General features: G+C 54.6%; 2 protein-coding genes across 3 annotated transcripts in view; one reads left to right on the top strand and one right to left on the bottom strand.

Moving 5' to 3' along the window:
* Positions 1-8,879, top strand: part of IQGAP3 (IQ motif containing GTPase activating protein 3) — a 34,727-nt gene extending 25,848 nt beyond the window's left edge. For both annotated transcript variants that reach the window (XM_084866686.1, XM_084866685.1), the window contains exons 28-38: positions 107-191; positions 553-785; positions 1,121-1,253; positions 1,361-1,463; positions 2,143-2,269; positions 3,982-4,069; positions 4,879-5,091; positions 5,564-5,730; positions 6,022-6,123; positions 6,566-6,674; positions 7,734-8,879. In XM_084866686.1, coding sequence (XP_084722812.1) covers positions 107-191; positions 553-785; positions 1,121-1,253; positions 1,361-1,463; positions 2,143-2,269; positions 3,982-4,069; positions 4,879-5,091; positions 5,564-5,730; positions 6,022-6,123; positions 6,566-6,674; positions 7,734-7,847 — 1,474 coding nt within the window. In that variant the 3' untranslated portion in view covers positions 7,848-8,879. The remainder of the gene's footprint in view (positions 1-106; positions 192-552; positions 786-1,120; positions 1,254-1,360; positions 1,464-2,142; positions 2,270-3,981; positions 4,070-4,878; positions 5,092-5,563; positions 5,731-6,021; positions 6,124-6,565; positions 6,675-7,733) is intronic.
* METTL25B (methyltransferase like 25B) overlaps positions 1-8,976 on the bottom strand; it is a 158,838-nt gene extending 149,862 nt beyond the window's left edge. The window contains exon 1 of the mRNA XM_084866828.1: positions 8,961-8,976. The gene's annotated coding sequence lies outside the window, so the exon portion shown is untranslated. The remainder of the gene's footprint in view (positions 1-8,960) is intronic.
* Positions 8,977-18,785: the final 9,809 nt, after the last annotated feature.

The following is an 18,785-nucleotide window of genomic DNA, read 5'->3' as shown; positions in this document are numbered from 1 at the left end:
TGAACTCCGGTGTGGCTGAGCCTGCAGTGGGGGGCACTCCTGCCCCGCTGCTCTGAACTCCGGGGAAAGGGGCAGGAACACAGCTCACCAATTGCCTTGTCCCCAGCTACGGGATGCGATATGTGGCCAAGGTCCTGAGGACGACTCTGGCAGAGAAGTTCCCTGACGCCACGGAAAACGAAATCTATAAGGCAAGTGTCTCTCCTCCCCAGCCGCTCGGGCTGTCCTTTGCCCCAGTGAACTAGACTGAGACAAGAGGACAAGAAAACCCTGTCCTCTAAAAATGTACGAAGTGAAATGGACCCTGGCTTACCAGCAGGGCTTCAGGTGGAAGACGGACAGGCAATTAGGACATGAACTGACGACCCTAGACTTGTCGGGAGATCTGGGTTCTAGTCCTACCTCTCCCTCAAGTTTGCTGTGTGACCTTGAGCAAGTTGCTGGCCTGCTCTAGGTCCTGGTGGGCCTTTCTAGCCCAGTGAGCTGGGCAGGTGGGGCTGGGCTGCCAGGGCCGGGCCCAGGGCGCTGCTGAGATGTCCCCTCTGCCCTCAGGTGGTGGGGAACCTGCTGTACTACCGATTCCTGAACCCCGCGGTAGTGGCCCCCGACGCCTTTGACATTGTGGCCATGGCAGCGGGCGGTGCCCTGGCCGCCCCCCAGCGCCACACCCTGGGGGCCGTGGCTCAGCTCCTGCAGCACGCCGCAGCGGGCAAGACCTTCTCGGGGGAGAGCCGGCACCTGCAAGTCTTGAACGACTATCTGGAGGAGACGCACTTCAAGTTCAGGTCTAGAGTCCTGGCACCCTGCTCCTCTCCGTGCCCTTTTTCTCCTCCTCCGAACTCACGTCCCACTTCCCGTCTCGGGAATCCACGAGGAAGAGAGGCATGAGATGAAGAGAATAGTTGTGGGCTGGAGGGGAGGTTGTTGGAAGCACACCCCAGGGGAGGGAAAGAGGACTATTGAGGAAGTGGTTTGGGGGGAATTGGGAGAGAGGGAGGCAGGACAGAGAGAGGGTGGAGCTGAGACTGGAGGTCAGAGCTGGCTTGGCCGGTCACTGGAGGGGGCCAGAGGCCCAAGGAGGTGCTGACCCGCCCCCCCCCCGCCCCCCCCGTGGAGATAGGAGGTTCGTCTGCCGAGCCTGCCAGGTGCCCGAGCCAGAAGAGCGCTTCGCGATGGACGAGTACGCGGACATGGTGGCCGTGTCTAAACCCACCGTGTACATCACCGTGGGGGAGCTGGTCAACACCCACAGGGTGAGGGGCTGCACCTGGGGGGTCTGGGCAGGCGGGCAGGGCTGTGGAAGTCCACGATGGGTGGGGGGCTGACCCTTGCAGGCTCAGACCCTGCCTCCATGCCGCAGCTGTTGCTGGAGCACCAGGACTGGATCGCTCCTGATCACCGTGACCCCCTCCACGAGCTCCTGGAGGACCTTGGGGAGCTGCCCACGGTCCCTGACCTCGTCGGTGCGTGCTGGGGCCAGCTGGGGGCCTGCAGGGAGGGATGGACAGGCAGGTGAGCAGGGCATGCTCACCTGCCCTCTAGAGTTTTTGTGCAGCCAACGATGTGTGCCAGGAAGCTGGTTACCCACTCCTCCTCCCTCTCCCTCTCATTGGGAGGTGGACACGTGGTCACAGACTGATGCAGAGAGGGTGGGAAGACAGTAGAGACACATGCCATCATATAAGTGGCCAATTAAGTCCCATGAGCTAGCCCTGTCCGGTGTGGCTCAGTTGGTTGGGCATTGTCTCGTGCACCGAGAGGTTGCCAGTTCAATTCCCAATCAAGGCACCTGCCCAGGTTTCAGGCTCAGTCCCTGGTGGGGGCGTGCAGGAGGCAGCCAATCGATGTTTTGCTCAGGATTTCAGGAGTTATGGATTGGGGTAGACAGAATGGAGGTGCTGACAGATAGGAGAGAGCTATGAGCTCTAGGCTCAGGGAGGTACAGCTGCGGAGACATGTCTCCAGTGACACAAGGGTGAGCTCCCTGGGTAACAGCCCTCCCCTTGGTGCTCGGGGTTGAGGTGCCGGGATCAGTGTGGGAAAGCTTCCTGGAAGAGGGGTGCGTGGAGCAGCGTCTACTGTGACCCTGTCTCTGCGTGTGGATGTGTTTGCTTATCTCTCCCTTTTCTCCCCCCACCTCAGGGGAAAACGTAGCCGCCGACGGGAGCGTGGATCTGAGCAAGCTGGAGCTGTCCCTGACGCTTACCAACAAGTTTGAAGGGCTGGAGACGGGCGCTGAGGATACCAGTGCGCGGAGCCTTCTCCTGAGGTGAGTGGGCGTGGCCACGGCCCCTGCCCCTGAGCTTTCCCGCTCAGGCTAGTAAAACGGCCTGCACAGAAGTGGCCAGTCCACCTCCCTCCTAGGCTCTCCTGTCCTCTTCTCCCTGAGCCTAACGCATTCCCCATACTGCCGCTCCGCTGCCTCCCCCGGCAGCCAGCTTCTGCTGAAGGCAAAGGAGGGGTTAGGACATTGGCAACAGCAGACCTTTGTGTGTGGTTGTGCTGTCGATCCGATGCTTTTTCATGTTATCATTTAACCTGAACAACGGGCTGCTTCCCAGTTGCAGAAAGAAACTCGAGGTTAAGCGATTGGCCCAGAGCCGCACAGCCAGTTGGTTGTGGAGCTCACGGTTCTAATTCCTGTTGTTGCCAAGTGATGGTCCGACATGGGCCTGGAGCTTGCTTCCCCCAGTTCTGCAAAAGTGAGGGAGGCCCTGCCAGTGTGACTCAGTGGTTAAGCGTTGACCCATGAACCAAGAAGTCACCAGTTCGATTCCTGGTCAGGGCACATGCCAGGTTTCAGGTTTGGTCCCCAGTAGGGAGGGTGCAGGAAGCAGCCAATTGGTATTTCTGTCTCTCTCCCCCTCTCTCTCTGAAATCAATACAAAAATACATTTTTTTTTTTTTTAAGTGAGAGAGGGCCGGAACTGGTTTGGCTCAGTGGATAGAGCGTCGGCCTGCAGACTGAAAGGTCTCAGGTTCGATTCCGGTCAAGGGCATGTACCTTGGTTGTGGGCACATCCCTGGTGGGGGTTGTGCAGAAGGCAGCTGGTCGATGTTTCTCTCTCATCGACGTTTCTGGCTCTCTATCCCTTTCCCTTCCTCTCTGTAAAAAATCAATAAAATATATTTTTTAAAAAGTGAGAGAGGCACTGAAACCGGTTTGGCTCAGTGGTAGAGCATTGGTTTGCGGTGGTAGAGCATTGGTTTGCGGACTGAAGGGTCCCAGGTTCAATTCCGGTCAAGGGCATGTACAATGGTTGCGGGCACATCCCCGGTAGGGGGTGTGCAGGAGGCAGCTGGTTGATGTTTCTCTCTCATTGACGTTTCTAGCTCTCTATCTCTCTCCCTTTCTTTCTGTAAAAATTCAATAAAATATATTTAAAAAGTAAATACTGTAAAAATAAAAAGTGAGAGAGGCTCACAAAGGGCTGGGCTGGTCTTCGGGCAGAAGAGGAGCTGAGTCACCACCTCGGTCTCCCCGCCAGCAAGGCGGCCCCTCATTCATTCACCTGGAAACCGGGGAGCTGGGTGCTTGGCTCTGTCTTGCCATCCACGGCCTTGCAGCGGGGTCAGGCCAGGGGTGGACACCCAGCCAGAGCCACCAAGAGGGCGGCGGTGTCCGGTGCATTGAGGGCTGAGGGGAAGGACACCTGGGTTGGGAAAGGTCTCACAGAGGAGCAAGTGCAAACTTCAGCCAAAAAACTCAAAGGCAGACACTTTGTGGGAGGGCCCCGCAGGCAGAGGACACAGAGGTGGAAGAGCACAGAATGTTCCCACGGTGGTAGCACTTCCTGCACCACAGGGTCTCCCTCCTGGTTGCCTTCTCCTCGCACACTCCCCCTCGCTCTCCTCCCTCCCTAGTGTCCCTGGCAGCCATGGTGCTAGGCGGGGCCCACTTACTGTCAGCTCTCTAGCTACCCCACATCCAGACCCTTCCCCTGCCCCTCACCTTTCCCCTTCACCCCTCTCCTCCTGCAGCACCAAGCAGCTACTGGCCGACATCATGCAGTTCCACCCTGGGGACTCCGTCAAGGAGATGTTGTCCCTGCCAGTGTCCAGCTCACAGGTACTGTATTGTTCGTCTCCACCTCACGCCACCGGCACCGCCAATTCCTCCCCCGGGACCCCACCCATAACCTACCACAAGCAGACACCGCTGCTCGCCAGTAAGGAGAACTCTGGTGGGCCAAGGCCTTGCCCCTGACCCCAGAGACCCACAGGCTGAGAAGAGCAGCCCTCGCTGTGGGGAGCCTCTGGCTGCAGAGTCCGGGGACTCCACCTTCCTCCCCGCTCCCCGCTGAAGCAAGGGTGAGCTCGGCGGGACACCAGCCCCTGACCCCAGGCCGGTGCTGGGGGTGCCAGGAGGCGGTCTGGGCAGGCGACCTGAATGCGGGCCAGAGGCTGGTGCTGGGCCGAGGGGGTGGGCGCTTGGAGGCTTGGAGGCCGGAGAAAGTGGTAAGAGGGTGGGGGGCCAGGGGCCGGAGTGAAGACTCAGCCAGGGCTCTCCAGAGAGCAGTTGGGATGGCGGTAGAGGCACGTCCCGGCACCCAGGACAGGAGGGAGATGCCCCAGACACCCTGGCACATCACAGCGCCCGTGTTGGGAAGTCGCAGCCAGTGTCTGTCCGGAGTCCTTTCTGCTGTACTTCCCTGGGGTCTCCCGTGAGCCTCTGCTCTCCCCAGTGACCCATGAGGCTTCCATGTCTATGATGTTACACCTCATGTTCTTCACAGGCCACCCAGGAGCTGGGCTCTGGGGGCCGCTCCCGACAATGTCCCGAAGTGCCCCTCTGCTGCTGGGGCCTCTGGGCCTGCCCTGGCTGGGGGACGGACTGGGGGGGCCAGACAGACCTTAAGGCAGCATCTGTGCCCCCAGGAAGCAGCGCACAAGCGGCTGATGTGCTGGCGCCAGGCCTGTGAGGCCCAGAACGCGGAGCCCCTCCGGCACCGCCGCTCCCTGAAGGCGGACGCCCTCCTGCCGCTGGCGGAGAAACAGCGGCGTGCCCTGCGGAACCTGCGCCAGCTGGAGGGCCTGGGGCTGGTCCGCGCCAGCGATGGCTACCAGGGGCTGGTGGACGAATTGGCCAAGGTAATGGCCTGGGCCTGGGGCAGTGTGTGTGCGTGTGTGTGTGCACGTGTGTGTGTGTGCATGTGTGTGTGTGTGTGTGTACACGTGTGCTTGTGTGTGTGCATGCACACATGTGCATAGTATTGGCACCTCAAGGGCAGGCCTCTCCCTGGGAAGTGCCCACCCAAAATCGTCACCACCCAGGGGAAGGCCGCTGGGCCTCCAAAGGCTCCTGTTGGAGAGAAAGGGCTTAGACTTGGTCAGGGAAGGAGGTTTGCGCGCAGCTCTCTTTTCCTGAGAATCAGGAAGCCTTGAGACAGTCACTCCTCAGCGGGGAAGGCCATCCTCTGAAGGTTTGGGATGGCATCCTTGAGATTGTCCCCCTCTCAGGAAAAGTAGCCTTGGAATCTCCCTTGTTATTGGGCCTGGGTCAGGCCTTGAGGCTCTCCTGCCAGGAAGGGCCAACACCCCCTCCCTTCCCCCCCCCCCCCAGGACATCCGTAACCAGCGCCGGCACCGGCAGCGGCGGCAGGCAGAGCTGGTGAAGCTCCGGGCCACGCTCCAGGGCCTGCACGCCAAGACCAGCTTCTACGAGGAGCAGGGCGACTACTACAGCCAGTACATCCGGGCCTGCCTGGACCACCTGGGCCCCGGGTCCAAGTAGGTGCCTCCTTCTTCACATGTGACCTCTCACCCTGCCCAGGCTGACCTTTGCCCCGCTCTCACCAGCTGGCAGAGGGGCATTCACTCCAGCACAGCACAGCCCCTCCTCACTCGGGCCTTTGGTCTCCCCTGCAGAGTCTTGGGCTCAGGTGCAGCCCCTCCTGTGTCTCCCACCAGTGAGAAGTGTCCCTCAGGGTCTAATTTCCTCCCTACCAGCCACAGAAAGTACACTGTCTTTAGTGCCGAGGAGTTTATTGGATTAATTCTCTGGGGCCTCTGTTTAATCAGGAGTTCTGGGAAAGGGAAGAAGCAGCTGTCTCTTCATTACACTGCGGCCCAGCTCCTGGAGAAGGGTGTCTTGGTGGAAATTGAAGATCTCCCCACCTCTCAGTATGTTTCTTCGGAGGGCAGGAGGTCCTGTCCCGTTATCTGGGGGTGGAGCCCGGGCTGGGCTCCAGGTAGGAGGGGAGGAGAAGGATGGTCCTTGCCTTGAAGGAGCCGTTGGCATGGTGGGGAGGTCGGCCATGTCCACACAAAGTTGAAGGCAGTGGGCGTGGTCAGGCACAGTTCTAGACACCCCACGGCCTGCCGAGGACCCTGGGAAAGGTTCCCGGGGGAGAGAGCATGTGATTGGGGCCGGGCAGATAGAGGCAGGATGGTGACCAGAATTAAGATTGGGACAAGACAGAGCTGGGCCCTGGGATGGCAGAGGGGAGGGCTGGGCTCCGGGTGGCAGAGCACTGCCCGGGGTGAGGAGCCGTGGGTGGGAGAGTGGGACTGTGACCCTGGAAAGAGGCAAGAGCCCCCATCTTGAATCCTGTTCCTGATATAGCTTCAGAAATGTGATCTTTGACATCAGTCCTGGAGATGAGGCGGGAAAGTTCGAAGTGAATGCCAAGTTCCTGGGCGTGGACATGGAGCGGTTCCAGCTTCACTATCAGGTGAGGGGCCGCCCTCACGAGCCTCAAGACACTGGCCAGGCTGTAGGTGCGAGCTCATGACATGGGCCGGCCCCAGGTGACATCCGCTCTGTTCCCCACCCGATCGGCATCGCGGGTTCCTGAAGAAAAGGGAGGGGGTCTTTGCAGACCCCCTGCCACGCATCAGGAGAATGACTGGGCTGGCAACGTCAGAAGTAGGATTACTACTTGAAGCCCTATGGCAAGTCAGGGACTTGGCACGTTATCTCGTTTAATCCTCTCCACAGCTCTGAAGCATTATGCCTGTTTTACAGGCTCTGAGGATAAAAGGTTAAGAAACCAGCCTAAATCAGAGACCATTCAGGAAAGCAGTGGTTTTAAATCCAAATCTTTTTGCTGCCCTGGCCAGTTTTGGTCTAACAGTGGTTAGTGTCAGACTGCTAACTGAAGGATCGCAGGCTCGATCCCCGGCATAGTTGGAGTGCGTGAGGGAGGCGACCAGTGGATGTGTCTCTCTCACATGGATGTTTCTCTGTCTCCCTCCCTTCCACTCTCTCTAGAAGTCAATGGAAAAAAATATCCTTGGATAAGAATTAACAAAACAAAACAAAGAAATCTTTTTGTTCTGCTGTTTTGGCTTTTATTTTACTTTTTTTTATTTTATTTTTTTATTGATTTCAGAGTGGAAGGGAGAGGGAGTGAGAGATAGAAACATCCATGATGAGAGAGAACCACTGATCAGCTTCCTCCTACACATCCCTTACTGGGGATCAAGCCTGCAACCTGGGCATGTGCCCTGACCAGGAATCAAACCTCGACCTCCTGGTTCTTAGATCGACACCCAACCACAGAGCCACACTGGCTGGTTTTTTGCCTTTTGAATGAGAAAACTGGTTTCAGACCCCGACTCTGCTGGAATTGACATTTGGTCATGTCCCAGCCTTGGTTTCCTCATCTGTGAAGTGAGGTGCGGTGGCCAGTGCCCCTGGATGACTGTAAGTCTCTGAGATGTTTCATAGGCTGGCGGGCCGCAGTAAAGAACCTTTAACCTCTCCTCCCTGCCCCTTCCCTTTCTCCCAGGACCTCCTGCAGCTCCAGTACGAGGGTGTGGCCGTCATGAAACTCTTCAGCAAGGCCAAGGTCAACGTCAACCTCCTCATCTTCCTCCTCAACAAGAAATTCATGCGGAAGTGACAGAGGCAGCGGGTGCTACCCAAGCCCTTATTTCGCTGGATGCTTTTTCTTTTTTTTAACACTCACTCACTACTCGGCTTCCCTGCAGACACCCAGAGCTCAGGACTGGACAAGGTTCAAGGAGCCTGCACCCCTTCCCTGGCTGGAAGGATTTGTCTACGTGGCCACAAGCGGGGTCTCTAGTTGGCTAAAAAGTCAGCCTTGCCCCAGAGTCTGGCTGTGCGACTTTTAAGTCCCAGAACCCCACAGTTTTCTAGATGGTGGGGCGTGAGCCTAGATGGGACAGACCCTGCCCTTTGGCCAGGGAAGACAGCTGCACTGTGTCCGCTGCTGCCCTCCTGTGGTCACCCCAATATCACACGCTCTGCACTTGCATCCTTATTTCCTCTCCCTTCTCTTCAGTCCCTAAGGCCAGGGCTGGGCTTCCTATCCCTACTGCTTCATCAGCAGGGGGTGTCCCTGCCCTGCTGGAGCCCAGGCCAGTCTGCTGCTATGACGCCCCACACCCTCCAGCCTCCCCCTCCCACCCCGGAGGGAGTGGACAGTGCTCGGTAACGCCCACGGGGAGCTGTGGCTGTTATCCTCCAGGGTGGCATCGGCAAGATGACCATTAACCTCAAACCCCACTCCTTTGTGTATGGGCTGTTTTACATGTGGGTCACTAGGGTATTTATCTTCTCTCCCAGGCTTACACTTTGGATGGGGGTTTTAATTCTTTCATCTGTTTGAGCTCAGAAAAAATATTCCTCATTTCCCTTATTCATGCCAATATTTATGCCAGGCTTTTATGCCTTGGGTTTTAAGTCACCTGAGGTCAAGGGCAATCAGATTCCCACCCATGTTGCAGACCTCAGTATTTCAGCTTCATGCGGTTCAAAGAGCGGTCTTTCCCTGAGAGCCTGAGATTCTTCCACGGCAACTTTAATAGATCTGCCGTCTTGTCTCTGCCACTCTCTCTTGTCCCCACATCTACCAACTTCCTGTCCCTGTCGCCCTTCTGATATCATTTTAATAAAAGCAGCTATTACCTCACATCCTCTGTTCCCCCTTATTTCATTTGCTGCAGAGCAGGCCTCCATGGCCTTGGACAGATCTTTCCTGCAGCCTCCCCACGCCCCCCCGCCTGCCTCCCATGTGGGACCACTCTGCCCGCCTGAGCTTGGAAAAGCTTAATGAGATGTGGCATTTATGCCACTCTTCCCTCCCCAGGGGACAGAGAGGAGGAGCAAGAAATTCTTAGGTTTCGATTCTGCCATTCTGTTTTTATCAGCCACTCTGGAGACGAAAGCCAAGAAGAGGAGAAACCAGTCTGGGCTCCACCCCGCCCGCTTTGCACACATTTCCAGCGGGTTCTTTTCCGGAGCCGCGGGTGACAACACCGAAGGTACTTGAGCGGCAGCTCCGTAGAGATACCCCCTCCCAGCCCCCTGAGAGAGGGGACAGGGCACCCCTGGTGGGCCCCCACGTTGGCGTGCTGAGCCTGCCTCCCTGCGCTCATCCCATCATGTCACTCGGGATTTGTCTCGCTGTCACATTCAGTCTGTCACATCCTCTCCCCCTCTTAACATGTCACGGCAAATGCTTCAAGTGCCGCCCTGCTCTGGGTGACAGTGACACATCCCAGTGGAGCCAAGTTTCTACACATGATCAGTCATTAGAACTCACACCAAATGACTCCCACACCATCCCACTGGGATGCCCCCCACTGTCACATGACCCCGGCCCCCTACATACGGCACATACAGGAATGTCACCATCGCCGCCCTACGTCGGGCCTGTCGTAGACTGACTGGGACGTTTGCCTAGACGGCACCTCTACAAAGGTGCGCGGTCACTATCTTTGCTTAATGGAATGCAAATGAGGCAAGTAGGGTTGGTATCTGTCCAAGGTGACACGGCTGGTAAGGGGCAGGGCAGGGCTTTAAATTCAGGCCCAGCCACTCAGAATTTACATTCCCCCGCATTTTCCTCTGAAAGAAACATTTCCTCTTTCTTCAGCCCACTCTCTTCCGAGCCTCCCCCGACTCCTCCCCCGCGAGTGAGTGTCCCCGGGGAGCGTCCGTTTATCAGCGTCCTTTCCTGACCTCCAGCGCCCCGTCTGAGAGGCAGGCGCTGGGCTCCTGGGGGTGGGAGTATCTGCTAGAGCAGCCTCTTCGGAGGACAGTTTGGCGAGATAAAAGCTGTAAGTGCAGGGCGCCGGGGCAGTTCAATGGGGAAGACTAGCCTTCCTGCCACATGGTGCTGCGACAACAGGGTGTCCAACCACGAGAGAAAGAAGTTGGACCCCTACCTCACCATTGACAGACATCCCCATAGATCAAGATGAGTTCATCAAAATGGATCACAGACCTTACCTAGGAGCTAAAACTGTAAGACTCGGAAGAAAACATAGATACAAATTTCCGTGACTTTGGATTAGGCAATGATTTCCTAGAACACTAAAAAGCAAAGTGGCCAAAATAATAGTATTTTTTAATAAATTGGACTGTGTCAAAGTTAAGAATGTGTGCTTCAGCTTGGCTGGTGTGGCTCAGTGATGGAGCATCGACTTATACGACCTATGAGCCAGGAGGTCACAGTTTGATTCCTGGTTAGGTCACATGTCTAAGTAACCTGCACGCACCTCAATCAGGGCTGGGGATTGAGCCAGCAACCAAGGTACGTGCCCTTGACTGGAATCGAACCCAGGACCCTTCATTCCACATTCTGGCTCTCTACCCAGTGAGCCAAATGAGCTAAGCTCACTTTTTAAGGAACAAAAGCTTCTAACACCCTTCACTGAATTTTCTTGGGGGTTCATCTTTTTCTCCTGCATTTTCCCTTTCTCTTGCCTCTTCTTCAGCTTTGTTTTACTTTTCTGGCACTAACTCCGCCCTAGTCCATTCCTCAGGAACCACTTCGAGGTGCTCCTCAGCCACACCAGGTTCAAGCTGTTTGCCGTCTCAGTCCCAGCCTTGCTGATTTTTGCAACCTTTGTGCTACAACGTTGCGATGGCTGATATACATTTTTTGGCTCTGTTACAATCTTACGCAACTACCATCATATATGCAGTCTATCCTGGATCAAAAATTGTTATGTGGCGCCTGACTGTATATTACAATGTTTGATATTTGCATATATTGCACCACAATAAGTCTAGTGAACAACATCTAGTGATTCCTACACAGTGTTACTATTTTTTTCTTGCGATGAGATGTGCTTCTCAGTCTTGAAGGTATGCATTCAAATCACCCATGAATCCTGTTCAAATGCAAGTTGTGATTAGCAGTTCCGGAGTCGGTTGAGATTCTCGGCAGTTGTCTCCCAGGCGATGTCCACACTGAGGGGTCAGTGGCTTGCGACCCCCAGAGACTGCAGATGACCCCTGCTTGCTTCTCTAACTTTCCCAAATGTGGTGGAAGCTCAGGTCTAGAGTTTCGAAAATCTATCTTTCCCTCTCTTAAAGATTGGAGCCTTCTATTTTTACCTCCCGTCTTTTGACACCTTCTATTCTCCAAAATTGTGCACAGACCGGGGGCAAGGCCCCAGCACCATCTGTGCACGCTCTCCGTGCTGCCGCTGAGCTTCACCGGCTGAACAAATTCTCCCCCTTCCAGAACTTCAAAATCTCCTCTTCCCACTTTAAATATCCGCCTTAGGAGAGAAATAGCAAGAAAATGCAAGTTGGGAATTGTGTTCCTTTTGTCTTCTGTCACCAGGACTCTCCTTTCCTCAGCGGAGGACTCTTTTTGATACTCTTTCTTGTTCCAAATATGACCGGCCTCCCCCTGGCCCTGGCCATGAGAAAGAAAACTCAGATGTCCCATAAACCTCTGCTTCCTGTACTATACCAACAGGTTGGCAACCCCTTGCATTTGCTCTTGGTTACGTGCGGTCCTCTTGTTCTGTAGGGGATGGATGGAGAGGGGCTTTGTTGCAAGGCACCATACATACATACATACATACATTATGTACATTATCTACTGTAATCTTTGCAGCGCTTTTATTTTTTATGTCTTTATCCTTACCCTAGGGTATGCCTTCACTGATTTCAGAGAGAGAGAGAGGGAGAGAGAGAAAAACATCAACAAGAGAGGGAAACATCGACTGGCTGCCTCCCACACGCACCCAGACTGAGTATCAAACCTGCAACCTAGGTACGGTATATGCTCAACCAACTGAGCCACACAGGCTAGGGCTTTGCAGCACTTGATCGGCATTGCCCTCACATTGTCACTGAGGACACTGAGGCTCAGAGAGGATCAATGACATGCCTCAGGCCCCAAAGCTAGAAATGACTGAGCTTTTGTATGTGCCACTTCCACGTCGCATCCCACCGGAAGGTCTTCAGAGCCCATGACGGGCCTGGCGCTGTCATCGCCTATGCAGGGGTCCTCAAACTTTTTAAAGTGGGGGCCAGATCACGGTCCCTCAGAGAGCTGGAGGGCCGGACTATATGAACTACTAATTCCTACTGTAACACCTCGGCTGCGCTCACTGCCCAAAAAACCTGGCGGGCCGGATCAGACTCCCCTGGGGGCTGCATGTGGCCCGCGGGCCGTAGTTTGAAGACCCCTGGTATGGTAACAGTGCCTCTTCTGGAACAGCTCCTGGTGACCCGCCTGGGGCCCTTCTTGAGGAGCTCTCACTCTTTTCAGAAATACATCTGGGGGTTTACTTGGTTTGTTGTTATTGTTTCATCATAGACGTGCTTGTGGGTAGATAATGCACCATGAACATTCCTATTAATGGAAACCTTTCAGTGTTGGGATCCATGCTTTTAAACTTTTTATAAAAAGGTCAGAAGCAATGAATCCATAGCTAAATGGAACAACAGATATCCCTCCCTTCCTCTCTCTCTAACATCAATAAATGAAAATGATGGAATTCAGTGGAGGAGTACTTCCGCTTTGCGAACACAGACATCCAGGCGGGTGTGGGCCCCCCTGCCAGGCCGCCTCTCCTCTGTGGAGACTCGGTCTGACTAGGAGGCTGGTGCAGGTTTCAACCACTTTTCCTCTCTGGCCTCACCAAGATGCCACCCTCAGGCCTTTGCCTCTCCACAGAGGCTCCTGCCTTTTAGCAGATGGGGCAGGCCCTGGACCCCCCTGTCACTCTGTGACAGATGCTTAACCTGGTCTTTGGTTCCCTGACCTCTGTCCCTGCCAGTCCTCAGAGACAGTCTGAGGAGTGCCGCAGGCACGTGCACACACGGCACTCTGAGAGAGGACCGCACACTTCCTCATTCTGTGCCTACCGAGCGATGGAGACAGCCTCCTCTGGGACTGTCTTGAGGAAGGTGGGAGAGGGAGCCTTGAGCTTGGTCCACCTGCTCCTTTGTGCCTCTCTGCCTCTGAGTGTTAGGTACCAGGTCCCCTCCAATGCCCTCCAGGTACGCAGACTTTGGTTGCTTAGCAATGGTGTGCCTCTTCCCAGACCTCAGCAACTTCCCTGGCAGCTCTAGTAGCAGCCAAAGCAGGGAGAGCCAGGCTAGAGCTGCGCCGCTGCTGCCAGGGAATGTGTGGGGACAAGCCCCCAAAGAGGCCCAAATGTGGAACCCCAGGTTCCTTTATTTATTTAAAAATATATATTTCATTGAGTTTTTACAGAGAGGAAGGGAGAGAGATGGTCAGAAACAACTATGAGAGAGAATCATTGATCAGCTGCCTCCTGCACACCCCCCACTGGGGATGTGCCAGCAACCAGGTACATGCCCTTGACCAGAATCGAACCTGGGACCCTTCAGTCCGAAGGCCTACGCTCTATTCACTGAGCCAAACCGGTTAGGGCCCAGGTCCCTTTAGGACTCTCAAGGCCCACACTGACTCTTGGAAAGTCCTGCCATGCTGCCCTATCCCCAGCTCCTGCCAGATTGCTGGCTCCCCCTCCCTCATTGCGCTTCTCAGTCCCAGGTGTCTGCCCTGGGCTCTGGATCTGCCCCTGTGGTCTCTCCTCTTGCCCCTGTCCTTTTGCCCAGATTATAACTCCAGCTTCTCTTTGGCCCTTCCTGTTCAGACTGTAACTTCCAGTCTCCTCTTCACTAACACAGCCCCCTTACACACCACCTCCAGGGGTCATGATCCTACGTCGCCATAGCAACCATGATACACCCCTTGTTACCATCTTTCCAGGAAAAGCCTGTGGTGGTAGGGGGTCCTGAAGAGGCCCCTAGGGGAACCCTGCTTTCCTCGCCGAGCCTGCCCCGGACTTTAGCTTCAATGGAAACTGACCTTAGGCTTCTGGCAAGCGAGAGGCCCAGGCCCGGCAAAGGAAGCAGGCCCTTCCTGCTGCCCTCTCTCCGTCCTCTCGGCTGCAAGATCAAAGTCTTCAGGAGAAGCCTCTGATGAGGCTCACATCTGACGCCAGGAACCTGCCAGCCCCCAGCTGACAGAGTGCCCTCCGTCTCCCTCTCTGTGGCCCCTGACCTGACCTCTTTACCTGTACCCCTTGCCACCCCTCTGCCTTAGCCCCTGATGCTTGGGTCTGACGATTGTCTCCGGGTTAAGAACCAGGACAGCCCGGCCAGCGGGGCTCAGTGGTTGAGTGTTGACCTATGAACCAGGAGGTCATGATTCAAATCTGGTCAGGGCACATGCCTGGGCTGCAGGCTCCATCCCCAGTGTGGGGCATGGTGAAGCAGCCCATCAGTGATTCTCTCTCATCACTGATGTTTTTATCTCTCTTTTTCTACCCCTTCCTCTCTGGAATCAATAAAAACATATTAAAAAAAAAAAAGTAACCAGGAGGAGAAAGCAGTCGGCAAAGAGACAGCTGAGAGGAGATACAGAGGAAAGAGATGAGTGGAGCTCAGCTCCCAGGTAGGATGGGTTCGGAGAGACGCTGAAATGAGGGCAGGAGAGAAGCGGGGGACGGGTGGTCTAGATTCTGCCTCCCAGCAGAGGAAGCAGGCAAACAGCAGATGGAACGGAGGAGGCAGGAGGCCGGACCAGATGACCTCACCCAAACCCTGTTGTCTGCTGCTCTTGCAACCTGGCGAGACTCCCGGCTCTCCTGGGTCCCCAAGTAGGAGAGCTTTTTATAGTTCACTCCCCAACTTGGGTTTGAATAATTAAACAAGATGGACAGAAATAGCAACTGGTCGGCAAAAGCTGTTATTTTGGGGTTTTCTGGAACACAGAATGCTCCTGGGTGGCAACCCACCCCTGCAGGGGGTGGAGCCGGCATCAAGGCCTACGGGAGGTTTCTGTGGGGGAAACCCACCTGCTTCTCTCCCTCAGCCCCATCCCTACCCTGGCCCCCCAGGAGGGTCTCACGCTTCTTTCAGGTCTTCAAGGGAGGAGAGGACTCTTACCGCCTCTTGCTCCTGGCTCCTCCCCGGCAGGAAGGCCCTTCTGTTGTCTGTCAGCCCTGGTACTTCAGAGATGGGGACAGATACTGACAATGAGATCAACCAGCAGCTGCAAGACAGGCTGAACCAGGACGAGGTGGCTACTGATCCTCTGGCCGAGAAGCTGGAACCAGGTTTAAGAGGTGCTGTGCCTCCTGCCCCCACTATAACATTGGGAAGCTATGGAGGGACTGAATGAAGGTTGGGGCGGGTGGGGGGAGGCAGAGTTGGAGAAAGGAATTGATGGGGGACAGACGAGGCTCCAGAAAAGAAAAGGCCAGAGATGGATTCCTGTCTGACGGAGAAATTTAAAAGGGCAAGAAGCTCCCCTCTGCCTGCTCCCTCTCAGTGTCTTGTGTCCCTGGCAGGAGCCCAGCCTGGGTTTCCTGGGACAGGGTTTCAGCAGCTGAGCTGGGGGATGGGGAGAGTGGGGAGGCCCCCTCAGGTCTCCACTGCGGGCCAATCATTTGCAGCTTCTTTGCATAATACTTTTTGTTCAACCACAGAGATTAGGGCCTCACCCCAACTCCACCTGAGGCTCTGCTATAGAGCTTAAAACCGGGGCACAGCGGGGACATTTCTAATGTTCTCTCCTTTTGGTTAACAACTTCAGGGGTCAGATTTCAGGGAACACTGATATCATTCATTCATTCATTCATTCCTGTTTATTCATTCAGCAAACATTTAAAAATATATATATATATTATTATTTTTTTTTTAAAATATATTTTATTGATTTTGTACAGAGAGGAAGGGAGAGAGTTAGAGAGCTAGAAACATCGATGAGAGTCATCGATCAGTTGCCTCTTGCACACCCCCTACTGGGGACATGCCCGCAACCAAGGTACATGCCCTTGACCGGAATCGAACCCGGGTCCCTTCAGTCCCCAAGCCGACGCTCTATCCATTGAGCTAAACCGGTCCCGGCTATATATATATTATTGATTTTTTTACAGAGAAGAAGGGAGAGGGATAGAGAGCTAGAAACATTGATGAGAGAGAAACATCGATCAGCTACCTCCTGCACACCCCCTACTGGGGATATGCCTGCAACCAAGGTACATGCCCTTGACTGGAATCGAACCCAGGACCCCTCAGTCCGCAGGCTGACACTCTATCCACTGAGCCAAACCGGCCAGGGTTCAGCAAACATTTTATTTTTATTTTTTAGAAATATATTTTATTGATTTTTAACAGAGAGGAAGGGAGACAAATAGAAACATGAGAAATTGAGAGAGAAACATCGATCTGCCTCCTGCACACCACCCGCTGGGGATATGCCTGCAACCAAGGTACATGCCCTTGACTGGAATTGAACCTGGGATCTTTCAGTTCGCAGGCATCTATCCTAAGCCAAACCAGTTAGGGCTCAACAAATATTTAAAAAGCACCAGGTGGTATAAGCCTCCCACTGTATTGATGCTGAGAATAAATTAGTATAGCAAGGTCCTTGACTCAAAAAGCTCACAGTTCAGTGCGGGAAATGGCCATCTTAAAACCTACTCCCCACCAGTATTGAGTGCTTGCTATGCAATAGATATCACACAAGAGCTTCTCAGAAATTGTCCCATTTAGTCCTCACAGCAAGTCTATGGTCTAAACAGCATTGGCCCCATTTGACAGTTATTAGAACTAAGAGAAAGAGACTTGTCCAAAGTCCCTCAGCTATATAAATGGAATTGGAACACAGGTGTGCTTGATTCCAAGGTGGGTACTTTTAACCTCTGTCCTGTGGTCTCTAATGCATGGAAGGAAGATGCAGGTTCATTAACTGCTATGCGTGAGTGTTCAAAAGAGAGTAAGATTGTCTTTGGGTGTGGGTGTATGTGCAATGCATGCTCAGTGGGGCAATCTGGGAAAGCTTCCTAAAGGAGGTGGATTTGTACTGGGCTCCATTCGTATCTCCTACGCGAGTTGTTCTTAGTGCTGGGAATTGCAAATGAGCAAAGTCCTTAGACGTTCGGGAGGAGAGGCTGGAATTGTAACGGGGCTAGTCTTCAATGTTGGGTCTTTTTCACCCTCAGAGTTGTCCTGCTCCTTCTGGGTCTCTCTCCTAGGCTCAGCCTTCTGGGGAACACAGATGGACGTCGTTCCTAATGTCTACCCTGCATCTCTTCCTGTTCCAAAAGGTTTTCCCACCTCCCTTTACATTCCCCTTTTTCAAATCCCACAGCAGTAACCGGGCAGACCCAAAGCCTCTGGCCCTTTAAGGCCACCTTCTTCCCCCCACGTGCCGTCTGGTTGGGTTGGCGACGCTGACGCACGCGTGACGTCAATGGCAGCTGGCGCGGTCTGGGCACGAGGAGCGAAGTTGGGATGGGGGTTGGGGGGCGAGAGTCAGAAGGCGGTCATTTGCATTTAAAGGGGCCGTTCCTGGGTTAGTGACCAGGACTTGAAAAGAAATGTGTACCGGGCAAACTTTATGTCCTGGACCTACGGGTAAGGAAAAGGCGCGACACAGCCGAAGTCGCTGGTGACTGCAGTTTGCGCTGTCAATTATGTCCTTCCGCGTAAAGGGGAAATAGTCCTTCGGTGCCCCGGCTGGAAGCACGTGACCTGGAGGGGGCGGATGGGGAGGGGAGAGGGAAGGAGGGAGGAGTTGGGGAGACGACTGTCAGGCTGCGTTTCAGCTGCCCCCACCCCCACATCCTGCCCACCCTCCTGCAGCTGCCACCACATCCTGCCCAGGCAACTGAGGGGTGAGGGGGGGCGGTGAGCGGGGGACGGGCACTGACCTAGGACGTGGCTGTGGAACCCCTTCCCTGCCCCTTTCAATTCCAGGGTTGCGCCTCTGCCCTTTGCCCTGGCTGGCCTACCCTCTGGCGCTTTGGGGCACAGCTTTCTGCCTGGCCCTTACTCCTTCTCTCGCCCCCCCCCCTCCCCCGCTCCCTTACTCCCGCCCACCTCTGGCCTCTGGGACTTGTCCCAAACCCAAAATCAGAGCCCCATTCCTGGGCTAGCGCAGCTATCAATGGACAAATGCAGGTGTTCAATACAGTTTTTATAATTTTAACCTAGATGCAGTTACACAAACACACGCAGATTCATATAGCGGATATTTGCTGAGCACGGTCCATGCCAGCCCCTGCAAAGCCCCGGGAGACCCAAATTTGAGTTCAACTGCTGCCCTCAAGATGCTCAAGATCTGGTGAAGAAGAATAAATAATCAAAAACAGCACAATAGAGTGTGTACTGACGGAGGAGATTCACAGAGTAGGAAGCACCATGCACAGGTGGACACAAGTCCACATGAAGAATGTGTGCCCAGAAGGACCACCAGTACTCCTGCCGGTAGCCCTTTCCCTCACAAGCAGGATGTAAGATGTGGGGAGAGAGTGGAGCCTTTGCTAGGATCATTGGAGTGATCCACCCGATGGGAGAGTTTATACGGATGGAGGTAGTGGGTGGAGATTGTTCACATGCTTGTGGGGAAGGCAAGAGGGGCCACCAAGCAGCCAAACAGGCTTGTACAGCCATAATGGCTCCCCAGAGATATGGAACAATGGGCAGGAAGAGCAGCAGCTCTTGGGGGTGAGGAAAATCTTTCCAAATTAGGCTGAATTGGGGAGGCATAGGTAAAGGGAGCTATTGATGCCATTTAGACTTAGGA

This window comes from Pipistrellus hanaki (assembly GCF_964339955.1).
Source record: "Pipistrellus hanaki genome assembly, chromosome: 18".
NCBI lineage: Eukaryota > Metazoa > Chordata > Mammalia > Chiroptera > Vespertilionidae > Pipistrellus > Pipistrellus hanaki.
The sequence above is the reverse complement of the archived record's forward strand: the minus strand, read 5'-3'. Positions and strand labels throughout refer to the sequence as shown.